The 16,817-nt window shown below is 39.9% G+C and overlaps 1 protein-coding gene across 3 annotated transcripts in view; it reads left to right on the plus strand.

Moving 5' to 3' along the window:
- The window catches only part of SP140 (SP140 nuclear body protein), a 92,804-nt gene that overhangs the window by 65,407 nt on the left and 10,580 nt on the right, over positions 1 to 16,817 (plus strand). For all 3 annotated transcript variants that reach the window (XM_080667952.1, XM_080667953.1, XM_080667954.1), the window contains 6 exons: positions 5,743 to 5,847; positions 7,731 to 7,873; positions 9,008 to 9,055; positions 11,565 to 11,609; positions 13,805 to 13,920; positions 14,616 to 14,724. In XM_080667952.1, coding sequence (XP_080524078.1) covers positions 5,743 to 5,847; positions 7,731 to 7,873; positions 9,008 to 9,055; positions 11,565 to 11,609; positions 13,805 to 13,920; positions 14,616 to 14,724 — 566 coding nt within the window. The remainder of the gene's footprint in view (positions 1 to 5,742; positions 5,848 to 7,730; positions 7,874 to 9,007; positions 9,056 to 11,564; positions 11,610 to 13,804; positions 13,921 to 14,615; positions 14,725 to 16,817) is intronic.

Raw genomic sequence — 16,817 nt, forward strand, 5'->3', positions numbered from 1 at the left:
TTCTTTCTAGGTCTGAGAAATATGCCGTTTGTATTTTAATGGGGAGTGCATTGAATCTATAGATTGCTTTGGGTAGTATGGACATTTTAATGATGTTGATTCTACCAATCCATGCACATGGTATGTCCTTCCATCTATTTACGTATTTCTTTATCTCTTTTTTCAGTGTCCTGTAGTTTTCTGCATATAGGTCTTTTACCTCCTTGGTTAAGTTTATTCCTAGGTATCTTAATTTTTTTTGGTGCTATGGTAAATGGGATTGCTTTTTTAGTCTCTCTTTCTGTAAGTTCACTATTGGTGTATAGAAATGCCATAGATTTCTTGGCATTAATTTTGTATCCTGCTACATTGCTGAATTCATTTATTATGTCTGTTAGTTTTTTGATGGAGTCTTTCGGGTTTTTTATGTACAATATCATGTCATCTGCAAATAAGGACAGCTTTACTTCTTCTTTTCCAATTTGGATGTTTTTTATTTCTTCTTCTTGTCTAATTGCAATGGCTAATACTTCCAGTACTATGGCAAACAGGAGTGGTGAGAGTGGGCATCCCTGTCTTGTTCCTGTTCTTAGGGGAAATGGTTTTAGTTTTTGCCCATTGAGTATGATGTTAGCTGTGGGTTTATCATATATAGCTTTTATTATGTTGAGGTATGAGCCTTCTATTCCCACCTTGTTGAGAGTTTTTATCAAGAAAGGGTGTTGGATTTTGTCAAATGCTTTTTCTGCATCAATTGATATGACTATGTGATTGTTATCTCTCAATTTGTTTATGAGATGTATCACGTTAATTGGTTTGAGGATATTGTACCATCCTTGCATTCCTGGGATAAATCCTACTTGTTCATGGTGTATGATCTTTCTGATGTTGTGCTGGATCCGATTTGCTAGAATTTGGTTGAGGATTTTGGCATCTACGTTCATGAGGGATATTGGCCTGTAATTCTCCTTCATTGTGTTGTCTTTATCTGGTTTTGGTATTAGGGTGATGCTGGCTTCAAGAAGGAGCTTGGAAGTGTTCCTTCCTCTTTAATTTTTTGGAATAGTCTGAGGAGGAAGGTTTTAGTACTTCCTTGAATGTTTGGTAAAACTCTCCTGTGAAGCCGTCTAGCCCCGGGCTTTTGTTTGCCGGAAGCTTTTAGATGACTGCTTCAATTTCTTCCATAGTTACTGGTCTATTAAGCTGTTTAGATTCTTCCTGACTGAGTTTTGGAAGGTTATATTTTTTCTAGGAATATGTCCATTTCCTCCAGGTTGTCCAGTTTGTTGGAATGGAGTTGTTCGTAGAATTTTCTAACAATCCTTTGTATTTCGACGGGATCTGTTGTTATTTCACCTCTTTCATTTCTGATTTTGTTTATTTGAGTCCTCTCTCTTTGCTTCTTGGTGAGCCTGGCTAGAGGTTCATCAATCTTGTTTATCCTTTCAAAGAACCTGCTCTTGGTTTTGTTGATCTTTTGTATTGTTTCCTTGGTCTCTAGGTCGTTTATCTCCACTCTAATCTTTATTATTTCCTTCTTTCTGCTTACACTGGGTTTTTCTTGTTGATCTTTTTCTAACTCTTTGAGTTGTAGGGTTAGTTATTTTATTACCATTGTTTCTTGTTTTTTGCAGTATGCTTGTAGAACTATGAACTTCTCTCTCAAGACTGCTTTTGCTGTGTCCCTTAGATTTCGGATTGTTGTGTTTTCATTGTCATTTGTTGCCATGATGTTTTTTTAATTCTTCCTTAATCTCTCTGGTAACCCAATCATTGTTTAATAGCATGCTGTTTAGTCTCCATGTGTTTGATTTCTTTGGGTTTTTTTTATTGTAGTTGATTTCCAGTTTTATGCCACTGTGGTATGAGATGCTTGATATGATTTCTATCTTCTTGAATTTGAAGAGACTTTGCCTATGTCCCAACATATGGTCTATCTTTGAAAATATCCCATGTGAACTTGAGAAGAATGTATATTCTGTGGCTTTGGGGTGAAATGTTCTGAAGATGTCAATTAATTCCATCTGGTCTAGTGAGTCATTTAGGATTGATGTTTCTTTGCTGATTTTTTGTTTAGAGGATTTGTCCAATGGTGATAGTGGGGTATTAAAGTCTCCTACTATGATTGTATTGCTGTCAATCTCTCCCTTGATATCCTCCAGGAGTTTTTTTATGTATTTGGGTGCTCCTGTATTGGGTGCGTATATGTTTACCAAAGTTATTTCTTCTTGTTGGATTGCTCCTTTTAGTATTATGAAGTGGCTTTCCTTATCTCTTGTTATGTCCTTCACATTGAGAACTAATTTGTCAGATATAAGTATTGCTACCCCAGCTTTTTTTTCATTTCCATTCACCTGAAAAACATTTTTTCATCCCTTCACCCTTAGTCTGTGTGCGTATTTTTTCTGAGGTGGGTTTCTTATAGACTACAAATATATAGATCGTGTTTTCTCATCCAATCCATTACCCTATGTCTTTTGATTGGGGCATTTAATCCTTTTACATTTAAAGTTATTATTAATAGGTACTTATTTGTCGCCATTTTTATTCTTTATGCCTGTGTTCCTTTCACTTTCTATTTCTTTTATTTTTTTTTTACAGCAGACCCTTTAACATTTTTTGCATTGCTGGTTTGGTGGTAATAAATTCCCTTAGTCCTTTTTCGTCTGTGAGGCTCCTGATTTCACCTTTAATTTTCATTGATAGTTTTGCTGGGTACAGTATTCTTGGATTCAGACCGTTCTTTGCATGACTTTGTATATTTCATTCCACTCCTTTCTGCCCTGATGAGTTTCTGTTGAGAAATCAGTTGCTAGTCTGATGGGGGTTCCTTTGTATGTAACTTTCTGTGTGTCTCTTGCTGCTTTTAAGATTCTTACTTTGTTGTTGGTGTTTGCCAATTTAATTATAATGTGCCTTTGCGTCGGTCTTTTGGGGTTCATTTTGCTTGGGACTCTGTGAGCTTCTTGGATTTGTGTGGGTTTTTTCTTTCCTATATGAGGGAAGTTTTCTGTCATTATTTCTTCAAACAGGTTTTCTATTCCTTGCTCAGTTGCCTTTCCTTCTGGAACCCCCATTATGCGGATGTTGTTTTGTTTCGTGTTGTCCAAAGTTCCGTTAGGCTCTCCTCCTGCTTTTTAATTTTTTTTTCCAGCAGCTACTCTACTTTGCTATTTTTTCCTACCTTGTCTTCTAGCTCACTGATGCAGTCCTCTGCTTCTCTAGTATACTCTTGATGCTTTCTATTGAGGTCTTTACAGCAGTAATGTCATTTTTCATTTCTTCTTGGTTCTTCTTCACTTCCTCTTGGATCTTACTCATATTGTCGAATTTGTCTTTCATTCTTTTCGGCCACCTTATGACAATTTCTCTAAATTCTTTCTCTGGTAGGTTGCTTGCCTCCATTTTGTTTACTTCCTTTTCTGGTGATGCCTGCTTTTCTTTCATATGCGAGCTGTTTCTTTGTCTCCCCATGGTCTCTCTTCTCCGGATGTCTGGTTATGTAGTTCTCTCTCTCCTGCATTGATTTAAAGGCACAATATGTAACACAACCAGGTACAACACACAAGGCACTGAACAGAAATGTATTCACAATATTAATAAACTCCAATAAAGGTGACCACCAGAGAAAGGCAAATTAGGGGATAGGAGAGAAGGAAGAAGAGGACAAAGAAAGAAAGAAAGAAAAAAAGAAAGAAAGAAAGAAAGAAATAGGAGTGTCAAAATGAAATTGGGAAAAGGAAAAAAACAGTAAGTGAGACAAGAAAGAGACTAAGAGAGAAAGGGGAACAAACTATATATATGGGGAGAAAACTCCAATAGAACAACCACTAATCCCAGCAAATGCCAGCAACAAGTACCTGGGGATTAATACAAACTACAACACCAACTAATATCAAGCGAGGCAAGGGAAAACAGAAGCAAAAAATAAATAAAAACAAAGCAAACAAAAAAACAAAAAAACAAAAAATAATAAGCAAAGCAATCTCACAAAAAAGCATGAAAATTTGATATAATCAACATTCAAGCAAACAACAACAAAAGGACAGAAAGAAAGACAATTATTTGGATAGTTAAGATAGCAAAGAGAGCGGTGTATATGGACTTGGAGCCGGGGATTGTAGATTAGATATATAAGTAGGGTGAAATTTTATCAGGGGTAAACAGAAAGAATAGGGAAAATCTAAAGCAGGAAAGGGATAAGATAAACAGGACACCAAAAGGGGAAAGGTTAGGAAGAGTGTGATGGCATAAAGGTAGAGTTGAGATAGAGTAAAATGATGCTAAAGGAAAGATGAAAATAGAATGTAGAACACTAATCCCAAAGTAAAATAAAGAGAAAATAAAATGATACTTAAAAAAAAGGTAAAATAGTAGTAGTAATGATACTGATTGAAAATAAAAATGTAATAATTAAAAAGGTAAAATCAAGTGAGGAAAAAAGAAAAAAATTAGTTTCTTGAGTAAAAGATGCAAAAAATGAAAATAAAAAAAATAAAAATTAAAAATAAAAAATATATAAAATGTGCAGTAGTGAAAGTCATTCACTTCCTCTATTGTTCTGTTTGGCACGCCTGTTTTTCAGTCAGGACAGTATTGCAGTTCCCTGCGTTCCACTGCTCCTCAGTGTTGTAAGCCAGTCCTTATCCCAGGAGAAATCTGACCTTTCCGTGGTGGAGTGTAGAGCTCCTCTGAATTCGCATGTTTGTGACAACTGGGAAGCGGTGTTCTGGGGTTCGTAGCTGTTCAGTGGGTACCACAGTTGTGGATTTTCAGGCTTCGGATAGGCTCCACTTTCCCTTTCAAGATGGTGCAGTCTCTGGGTCCGAGCCCATAGCTCCGGGAGGGGACCCAGCCGCAGTGGGGGCTGCCCGGTCAGGGGAACCCCGTCTAGCAGTCCCCCACCTTCTCCTGGAGTTTAGCTGTCCCTTAACTTGCCAACAAACACTCCTCGTGCGACCCTCAGCTGTTCTTTCTTTCTGCTCCAGGACAAGGCTCAGAACAGGTCTGTCTATTTCGCCGCCATTTTTTTTTCTGCCCCTGAGCTCCTCTTTCATCTTTGGAGAAAGTTGACATGAGGAAAAAATAAGGCAAAGCAGATAACACATATACTAGTAGACACCATCTTCATTAAATTATCCCATTATTATCCTCTCTGCTCACTGAGTCAGAGCTCAAACAGGGAGATACAAATACAGTCTTTGACTTTGTCTTTAGCTACCTAACTACAACTGTGTGTCTCATTGTAAGAATGTAAAGAATGTAAGAATCAGGGGGGCTGACTGGATTGGGAGTTATGACAGTTTATTGAAGCTCTATCTTTCTGCTAAGGCAGTGATTGGCAAACTCATTAGTCAACAGAGCCAAATATCAACAGTACAACGTTTGAAATTTCTTTTGAGAGCCAAATTTTTTAAACTTAAACTTCTTCTAATGCCACTTCTTCAAAATAGACTTGCCCAGGCCGTGGTATTTTGTGGAAGAGCCACACTCAAGGGGCCAAAGAGCCGCATGTGGCTCGCGAGCCACGGTTTGCTGACCACTGTGCTAAGGCATTCTGATTGTGTGGGGTTTGAGGGTAGAAGTGGACACTCTATGGTTATGTATTAAAAATGTCACTTGAAAGACAGACTTTGACCCCAGAAATCTGTTGAATAAAGTTTCTGAAGTGCCCCTATGTGTTTCTAGAAACAGCCTCAACATAGGAAGAGGGGTACATGTGCAACTGAAAATGATACAGAATGAAGAAATCTTCTGTTTTAGGGTCAAGAAGGCACAGAGGTGAAAGTGTGGATTTTCGCTCTGAAATACTTCCTGTGACCTGTGGTGCGGTGAAAGGGATGTTACATAAGAAGAAATTGAAACAAGGTGGGTTTCATGGTCTCATTTGCAGCTCTTATGTGAAGGAATGACAAGAAGTCATAGAATTACCCATCATTCAAGGAATTGAGGACCCACTGTGGCTTGAGAGAAGGAGGAAGGAATCCCAAAGATTGTATTTTCACACTTTAAGAAACTATACGTTTTATATGTCCACTTCCACATGGCAGTGACCACGGAAATGCCCAAAGAACCAAAGAGAAGTGAATCAGAAATAAAAGGCAAGAGGCTCTCGGCTTTCTTCCTTCTGGATCATAATCACAAGGTCAAGGTGTTTGATGTAGTGAGAAGATGACAGAATTTAGAGTCAGAAAACCTGAGTCCCAGCCTCAGCTATGCCAAGAGTGAATGATTCATCTAAGTAGAGAAGGGGACTTTTCTTGACCCTGAAATACTTCATCTAAAAAATAGATGATCTGCTTCATGGTATAGCTATAAGGAATTATTTCACATAATTGATGTATAATATTTAAATAGCTTTCCTGATACAATTCATAAATCATACAATTCACCACTTACAGTATATGATTCATTGTTGAGTTTTGTTTGCATATTCATAGGATTGTGAATTTACAGTCTAACTTTAGAACTTTTTTGCCCCCCATTAAAGAAAACCCCATGTCTCTCAGTAGTCAATGACCATTTGTACCTCAACCCACCACCCAGCCATAAGCAATCACTAACCTCTTTTCTGCTATGTAAATTGGCATATTCACATAAATGGAATTTCATATAAATGGAATCATATCATATGAGCCCTTTTGTGACTGCATCTTTCACCTAGCATGATGTTTCCAAGGTTCATTCGTGTAATAGCATGAATAGTACTTTATTACTTTTTATTATCAAATAATATGATATTACATGGTATGACTATACTTTATTTTGTTTATCTCGTCATCAGTTTGGGTTATTTTCATTCTTTGGGATTAAGTATAGTGCTGTTTTAAAAATCTATGTGAAAGTTTTTGTTTTAACGCATGTTTTTAATTCTTTTGGATATATTCCCAGGAGGGAAAGTATTGGTTCATATGGTAATTTTATGTTTAACATATTGAGAAAACACTAAAATATTCTCTATAGTGGCTGCACTATTTTATATTCCCACCAGTATGGTATGAAGGCTCCAATATCTCTCTCTTTTTGCCAACACTTGTAATTGTCTGACTTTTAAATTATGGCCCTACTAGTGGATGTGAAGTGATATCTCATTGTGGATTTGATTTGCGTTTCTCTAATGGCTAATAATGTTTAGCATATGATTATATTTTACATATAACTTAAAATTTCCACTGCATACATGTCACAATTATTTTTATTATCAGCTGTTCATGAATTCAGGAATGAAAAAACTCACTGATCAATAATGACATGAAACTGGATGAAGCATGTTGAAATAAAGGACACAGATGTTTCTGTGGTTCCATTCTGAGCTGCAGGGCCACCACCTGAGATCTCAGCCCACCCAGAGGTTCTGCCTCCACATTGACCCAGGGCCATCAGAGAGTCTGACCTAGACTCTATTCCCAAAATTCAACAGCAAATTGAAATCCTCTCATTGTTCAGAATGAGAGGATTCTTGGAGGATTCCTTATAGGTGATTTTTGGAATCCTTTTATAATGTTGATTTTTATGGTAATGATAAATTTTGTTGTACAAAAGTTAAAGAAATGTGTGCCCAAAGCAGGAAATCTCCTGGGAGGGAACTTACAGGCTGGGTTTGGGGATTCTGAAGTCTGAGAAGGAAGGACAGACTCTTCTGCTGGTGATCTTGAACCCAAATTGGGTGACTCCAGATCTAGTGTGGTGGGAGGCAACTGTCTGGGTTATGAGGACAAAAGGCCCAGGATCAACTTATCCTGTTCTTATAGGATCCACCATGAAGTGCATACAGACTGAGGATGGAAATTGGTTCACTCCCAGAGAATTTGAAGTCAAAGGAGGCCGTGCAGGATGGAAGAACTGGAAGAACAGCCTGTGCTGTGGTGGGAGAACCCTAAAATGGCTGATAGAGGTATTCCACTGACAGGAGCTTGGATGTGGTTTTCCTGGTTGCACCCTAAGATAGGTCACTTTTTCTTCACCACATATATGTTGAGTTATAGCTAAAACCCTAAGCCCCTGACTTTATGCTTATCCCACACTCATACCTTAGTACAAGGCAGCACATTGATTAGAGGCTCTTTCGGGGTAGATGCAGGATCCTGGAGGAGGGAAAAGTCATCCTGACTCAGGCGCTTGCAGACAACTTTAGGCACTGACAGAAAGGAGACAGTCTATGGCCAAACAAGTGGTCAGAAGGCACTCCAGAGAAAGAATGGCGTGAAACCAGAACCATGACTAATGTGGCTCCGTGGATTGAGGTAGATGGATTGTGTGTGATATGGCATAACCTATCAATTTGTGGAGGGATTTCATGCCAGGCTAAGGAGTTCAAACTCATAGCATATACAATGCAGAACCAGGGAGTCCCCTGAGGTATGAAATGACATGTTTAAAAAACAGTATCTCAGACAACATGGGGCCTGGAAAGGGCTTCATTGTTTTTCAGCCCAAGAAGCCTATAATCAACCTACAGTGCTCAACTCCAGTGTCACCCCTCTTTGAATATTCCCTGACTGACCTGCCTTGTCATCCCTTCCTTGGGCCCCCTGACCCCATTATTAAGGCCCTTCTCACACTATTTAATATTTATCATTCCATGAATTCTCTTTGTGTCTTAGATCCCACTAGGGTTTGTACATCTTTGTGTGTCCAACATTGTCCAGAGTGTCTGACACCCTGTAGGTGTGGGTTACATTTGTATTGGTTGAATAGCCCTGATGTGAGGATGCGATTTTGAATGGAACTTGTGGGAATAGAAAGGAGATAAAAAGTATCCTAGGGATTGTGAAGGAAAACCTCTTAAAACATAGGGGAAAAGCACAAAATCAAGGAAGAAGGTTCTAAAGGTGATATTTCTGGGTACTGTTGATGAATTTTAGAAGAAGAACAGGTGAGGACAGGGAGATGGTGTATCATTTAGATACCTGGGTTTTAACTGACAGTGGGATATCAAGCTAGAAATATTTGGGAGGAGGTTGGAAATGGCAGACTCACAAACCAGACCCACAGGCTAATCATATACTTGGATCTTTTTATTTTTCAGGAAGGATTTCTAAAAAATCCCCCAATAATACACAGAGGGAGAAAAAAGGTAATGATTATATAACTTTCTACAAATTCTCATTGCATAACTGATTTTACATATGCACTATGTTATTTTATGGTTTCTCATTTGGGTAATTATAATTAAGTATCCTTTATTTTTTGCATGCACCTTCAGAGTTCCTACTTTGGACATTATATTGTACACAAGGTCTCCTTTGAATAGCAAATCATTTGAGATGGATATGATAAGGAGGTATCAAAATAGATCTCATAGATGAGTTTTAGCCATAGATGTAAATGCTATAAGGGTGTCAAAGTTGTAAAGGCAATCATAATTATGAAATACACAAATGCATTTAATAACAAAGTCACAGGGTCACCTTCAATTCAAGCTTAGATTTTTAAAAATTAGGGTTACTATTTTCTAACTATATTAAAATCTGATGGTGCAAAAGTTTGCTCACCATCATCCCTATGACCCCCTGGTCTAGTAGTATATCTTGGACCATCTCCCCAAAATATATACACACACTTTGAATAATTATAAAGGCAGTGTTTATTAAAGTGCATTTCCTTTTCAAAATTGAGCTAACAGCTATTAAAGTGTGTATACATTATTTTGGAACAACCTGTCATACACCATTTCATGAGAGAGGCAACTAAAATCCTATTTCTTTTCAGATCCTTTACATCTTCTTCCACCTTCCAATAAAACATGCACAGAGAAACTCAGAATTCTTTTTCAGGGGGAAATAATTTGCCTTCATGAGGCTAGTGCTTTTGGGGAAGAAACTTTTGGGAGATCCATGAATATAGGAAGCCTGACCTGAAAAATTGTGTACTTTGATGCTAACAAACAAATACATAATGCACAGTTCAGATTCAGGACAAAGTGATGGCTTTTCCAAGATTGGGTATGAATGAGAACTTGAGGTAGAGGGGGAGAAAGGAAATAACATTCTTATATACTTCAGGTTAAGACATTCTCGAATCCTAAGATAGGTCACACATAGCTGGTCAATGAGATTTATCTTTCACTGGGGATGTGAGGGCCAGGCCTTTATATTGTCTGATGATTTGAATGGTTTAAACTGTCAGTCCTTGGGACATTTTATTCACTGAATTTCCTCTTTGGAAACTTACTAGACTTATTTAGTGAGTAAGTTAAAGATGAGCATCTGTACCATTCCTCAAGTGTCAAGATTTATTCAAGTAGAGCACCCAAGTAAGCTGGCAACTTCCTTTCACTAGGCTCTACCCTCATTTATGAGTCAAACACTTTACAGTAACAAGCTGCAGTTGCCTCTGTATTTTGTCTCTCCTTGATCAAAAACAGAAGCTCCCCAAATTGGCATATCTCAGGACCAGTAACTACCGCTGTGGGTTCTCTGTGTCTCTCAGAACCTCTCTTGCTGATGGAGCCCATTGGTTTCTGGAAACTTCAATGTCACTCTTAGCACCACAAGACAGCTTCCCTGGCTCCTGAAGAGGGCCTCTAATATCTTTTGGTGACAATATTTTGTGAAATAACATACTCCTCAAGAAGAATTGTTTATTGTATGCTAATATTTATTTAGGAGAGAGCAAGTAATCTCTTTTTCTAAGTAAAACAATACTTATCCATTCACTTGTTTAACATAAAATTGTCAAGGGCATACTAAATGCCCACTAGCCATTAAAGAAGATTCAAACAATAACCTTGACTTCAAGGATTGTTTCAACTCATTGTCTAATATGGAACTATAACTTCTAATATGGAGTAATAACTTCCATAGTAGACAATATGAAAGGAATCTAGGCCACACAGAGATGTGGGCAGTGACATGGCCACCTGTCAGGTGATTGTCTAGTGGATCACTCTTGTCTATGACCTCTGTGCCCTGGGCTGAAGATAAAGGCTGAGGCTACCTGAATCCAGAAGGGAAGGACATCAATTCATTCCAGTGAGTATGCGCAAGCAACGTAAGTCTGGTAGGTGGTAGTCAGTTACCTCTGAAATGTCACCAGCTGACATTTTGGGATTTGAATGGAGAGAAGAGTGTGACCTTCAGGAAGAAGAGTTGCAACACTGGGGCCCTTGAGCACATTTTTTTTTTTAAAGCTACACCCTAGAAGAGTTTCAAAGGGTGGTGGAATTCTTCTTTGGGACATTTGCATGGATTCCAGGAATCTGGGCTCTGAGGTTGCTGGAGGCTGTTAGCTTGATACTTTCATTGCAGCTACTCTGGTGGGGTTATACTTATTAATCTGGAGAAGAAGGCCTGAGGGCCTCTCAAAGTAGGAGAACCAGAAGAGCTCTTCCAATTTCACCTGTGGAAACCAGGGCCAGACAACCTGCATAACTTCACAATGGCCTGCCTTGGGTCTGAGAGCCAGAGGATGTAACTAGATTGGGCCAAATGGTGGTACTTTGGCACTTTTTATTCTCCTTGTAGATATATTTATGAAATAATGGATACATTGTGAATTGAATCCCTCAAAAGATGGCTGTTTACATAAGTTATGGATGCAAACATTACATTCAGCATTGTCACACAATCTTTCTCTCTTTGTAGCGGAGAATCTCGCAGTCTCATGACAATACCTTAGTTGACCCATATGTAAGTACTAACTCCAACCTGTAACCCTAGAATAATCTAGACCTTTTCCCTTGGTACATTATCTCTGCCACTACTGCCTTTCCTTGAAGCATGCTCATACTCAGTTGGAACATATCCCTGTGTGTGATGAGCAGAGAACAGCAAATGCATTACCCATACCAGGTAGATGGTTCTGGAGTTGAGTGTCGCAGCATAAAAGCATTCCTTTCATTTGTTTGGAGGAAAGTTTGTTTTCTTATTAGCATGGGAGTTAGAGCTCTACACCACTGGAGAAGGGATTTTAAGTGGAAATGGGCAGGGCTGGCCTGCAGATTAAGGGTAGGGAGCAAATTTGAGATAGTAGTATTTTAAAGAAGGCAGGGGGGAGGGGAAAAAACACAAATATTCACTCCATGGTGCAGGCAGAACTAAGATGGTTTCATGCATCAGACAGAAGAAACAGGCCAGGCAAAGCTAGTGAGTTCAAGGTATGCATCCTGTCATGAGTCCTGCAGAAAATGTACTCAGGGCAAGTGGGTCCTTTGCAGAGGACCTGCATCCAACCTCAAGGGAACCATTAAGGTACTGAGCTGGTGTTTAGGAATAAAACCATTACCACTTAGTGAATCATGGGCATTTTTACTCAGACTGGTTCTATATGCCAACCTGCTTTAAGGTCTGCAAAATTATAGAAGATTCTGCTCCCTAAGCTAACTCATACATTGATTTCTGTCATTTCAACAAGATGGGTATTTTAAGCACACTTGCCCTTGCACAACTCCAGTGAGCAGCACTCCATAGGATACGATGCAGTAATAATGATATATGACATTCAACAGAGGAGGGATAGTCAAATAGATTTACATACACTTTACCTTAAAAGCAATCCTCCAACAAGGTTTAGATCTCATCCACATTGATTTTGACCCTTGGCCAACTGAGGAAGTATTCAATCATGTCAACAGCCCTGGAGTCCAGTGTTTGTGTGGCTTATTTGGGACGGATGCAGACACAGAGGGCCAGGCCACACTGCTCACAGCCAAAGGATGAGAGTACAAGAGTACCCTCAACCCTGTTAATATCTTTCATGGGATATACATTACAGGCCAATTCAATATTGACTTAAAATCTCCCCCTGCCTTAGTAACTAGACTCTGCTCAGGCCAAATCTCTGGGTTGCACACTGGAATCATCTGAAGACCTGGATTTCCCGCAAAGGAAATCTGATTTAATTAATCTGTGCTATGAGTTGGACATTAGGATTAAGTCCCAGATGATTCAGATACACAAAATTATCCATTTTATGACTCAAAGAAGAATACCAATGCCTGTGCCCCACCCAGACCAACTGATTCATAATCTCTGGGGTCTTCACTTTTGGAGAATGATGCTGGTAATCTGTGAGTGTCTGTACAGATAAGGAGAAAAATGGTCCAGGCCTCCCTGCTAGAGCATTTCAGTGCTCACTGGGGATATGTGTCAGGACCCCCATCCCCTCCAGAACATTTAATGGGAGCTCTTGGCAAGATATTCCTTGGGGCTAGCACTTCCTCATATATGACCATTTTTAAGAACAAGAAATGGTCATGAACCCAATTCAGCCAACACAAATATTTTCACCCAAAAGCCTAGAAAACAACTCAAAATAACTGTGAATTAGTGTCTTTTCATCTTTGATTACTTCCAGCACTAAGAAATTTTTTCCATCTTATCAAATTCTCAATACATTATCCTTTTCCATTGTCTACCCAATATATTATGTCATTGTGGTGTAGGCCAGTGGTAGGCAAACTCAGTAGTCAACGGAGCGGCAAACTGTGGCTCCCGAGCTGCATGTGGCTCACAAGCCACAGTTTGCTGACCACTGGTGTAGACAAATAGACTTAACAGTATTTCAGGAACTTGTTTTATCTGCATGGTAATGAAATTATTCAGATCCCATGAATCATCCTCTTGTTTTGTTGCCTGTGTTTCTGTATTAGAATCTCTGGTTTTATAGGAAAATCTTTTCTGGTCTGGCATACAGATCCTTCCTCCTGAACCACTGCAGATTACAGTTCTTTCTTCTGAAACCGCCACTCCTATGCTGTTCCTTCACAACTTAGGGAGAAGCACATAAGGGTCTGCATATTCACACTAACGCAATGAGTGCTAGATACCTACAATGCTGGTCTTCAGGGTCTCACTGGAGATATGAATATTGTTTTACCTTCTAGCTAGGAAATTCAGACATATGTGAGATCTGCCGTTATGGAGGAAAGCTATTCTGCTGTGATACTTGTTCGAGATCCTTTCATGAGGACTGTCACCTCCCACCTGTGGACATTGAGAGGTTTGTGAGATGCAGCCTTATAATCATTTAGGGACCCTTCCTCCTGCCATGCACAATCCCCCAGCATAGTTCCTCCTTGTGTTCTGATGGAGAAAGAGCAGGGTCAGAGGTACAGGATCTAGCATTATGATCCTGGGAACTGTTTAAAGATGCTGTCAACTGGAGGCTAATGTTCCCCTCTCTTTTCTGGGAGGCTGAGGCTGGTGGCTGGGTGCTTTGCCTAAATACTGCCAATTGTCCTTACCAGAATGTCCCCAGCATGGAATACTGTCTATGGGAGTGGAAATGCCAGCTGTTTGTGTTCTGTGCTTTTTTAGAAAAATCAGGAAACATGGACAGGTTCCCTCATTTCACCACTTTTTCAGCTGGCTGATGAAGGCCTGAGGTCCCCATGGGTTAAGCCCCAGTCTCCAACATTTGGGCTTGGTGGGCAGAGCTCTTTGTGCTCCCAGCAGCTCAGATGGGGAAAGAGAGCTCACCACTCACCATGACACCAGCCTCCACCTACTTACCCCCTGCTGCTACCCTTGATGGGAGGAAGGTTATTGGCTCAGATCACATCTAGGGGTCTTGGAGTATCCCTTCATCTGCTGGCTGTATCCATTGGTCATTCCTGAAAGGAGGAACAGTGGCAGCCGTAGGAATGGTGGCTGTTTCTGAGGTTTTGCCTTGCTCACTTATGCCCAACCTCTCAGGAGCCCGTGGAGTTGCATCTTCTGCAGGATGAAGGAGTATTCAGGAAGTCAGCAGTGTCTGAGGGAATCTGAGGTCCTGGCGAGGCAGATGGGGCCCGAGGAGCAGCTGGTGAGTCATATTTAAACCCCACAACCTTTCCTTTCTGCTCACATGTGAGAAGTCAAGAGTCATTGGGTGATGGGTGGGGTGCCAACGGGTGTCTGCTCTTCTGACTGTGCCTCTCACCAGAACTTGTCTGCAGAAAAATAATGATTTAGCCATTGCACAATTCTTGTAGAGCAATAGTTGTTTGAGGAAACTTCCAGAAGATCCTTAAGCAATCTTATAACCATTGTTTTGAACTCTGTATCTAGAAGTATGCTTGCTTACATTTCATTTAGTTCTTTTTTTCCTGGAGATTTCTTTGTTCTTTTATTTGTGACATGTCGCTTTGTCCTTACATTTTGGCTGCTTCAATATGCTTGTTTCTATGTATTAGGTAGAGCTGCTATGTCTCCTGGAATTGGTAGAGTGGCCTTCTATAGTAGGTTTCCTGCAGGACCCAGTGGCTCAGCCTCCCCAGTCACCTGAGCTGGGCACTCTGGGTGCATCCATGTGTGGGCTATGTGCACAGTCTTGCTGTAGTTGAGCCTTGATTGTTGTTGACATCACGAGGAGGAGTTGACCTCCAGGCCAATTGGCTATGAGGACCAGCTGTGACTATAGTGGAAGAGCTGCTGTGCAGGAGATACCCCTATGGAGCAGGACTTGCTTCAGTGGGACTTTACTGAGTTTACCCCTTGAGTGTGTTGCCCATGGATGTGTAAAGTTGTAATCTAGCCTGTTAAAAGGTGTCTACTGGGTGCACTGGCTCTGGGTCCTCCCGGGAGGTGTAAAGTCAGCCACTGCCTATGGCCACTTGGCAGGAACTACAGAGTAATCTGCAGATGGCTGCTGCTTTTGTTGTGCTTGGAAATGCCCAGACAAAGCCAAGCTGTCTAGGGCCTCTTATTGGTAAGTATGGGGTATACTGATGCCAGTGCTGGTTTTTTTTTTTTTTTTTTTTTTTTTTTTTTTTTTTTCTGGAGGATTTTATTTTTTTTTTTTTTTATTTTTTATTTTTTTCAAATTTTTATTAAGGTATTATATGTGTACATATCTTACCATTGCCCCCCCCACCCCACTCCCATACCTGCCCTCACCCCCCAATGTTTTGCATCCGTTGGTTACTCTTATATGCATGCATACAAGTCCTTCAGTTGATCTCTTATTTCCCCCACCTCTCCCTAACCTTACCGCTGTAATTAGACACTCTGTTTGATGCTTTACTGCCTCTGTAACTATCTTTTGGTTCATCAGTTTATAATGTTTTTTATCCCTAAATGAGTGAGATCATGTGGTATTTTTCTTTCATTGACTGGCTTATTTCACTTAGCATAATGTTCTCTAATTCCATCCAGGTGTCTATAAATGGTAGTAATTCCTTCTTTTTTATGGCAGCATAGTATTCCATTGTGTAGATGTACCATAGTTTTCTGATCCAGTCATCTGCTGACGGGCACCTAGGCTGTTTCCAAATCTTAGCTATTGTAAATTGTGCTGCTATGAACATAGGGGTGCATATATCCTTTCTGATTGGTGTTTCTGGTTTCTTAGGATATATTCCTAGGAGTGGGATTACTGGGTCAAATGGGAGTTCCATTTTCAGTTTTTTGAGGAAACTCCATACTGTTCTCCACAGTGGCTGCACCAGTCTGCATTCCCACCAGCAGTGCACGAGGGTTCCTTTTTCTCCGCATCCTCGCCAACACTTGTCGTTTGTTGATTTGTTGATGATAGCCATTCTGACAGGTGTGAGATGGTATCGCATTGTCGTTTTGATTTGCATCTCTCGGATAATAAGTGACTTTGAGCATGTTTTCATGTGTCTCTTGGCCTTCCTTCTGTCTTCTTTCGAAAAGATTCTATTTAGGTCCGTTGCCCATTTTTTTATTGGATCATTTATCTTCCTTTTATTAAGTTGTATAAGCTGCCTGTAGATGTTGGAAATTAAACCTTTATCAGTGATACCATTTGCAAATATGTTCTCCCATACAGTGGGGTTTCTTGTTGTTTTGTTGATGGTTTCTTTTGCTGTGCAAAAGCTTTTTATTTTGATGTAGTCCCATTTGTTTATTTTCTCTTTGGCTTCCATTGCCCTAGGGGCAGTATCACTGAAAAAG

This window comes from Plecotus auritus, assembly GCF_963455305.1.
Source record: "Plecotus auritus genome assembly, chromosome: 5".
Taxonomy (NCBI): domain Eukaryota; kingdom Metazoa; phylum Chordata; class Mammalia; order Chiroptera; family Vespertilionidae; genus Plecotus; species Plecotus auritus.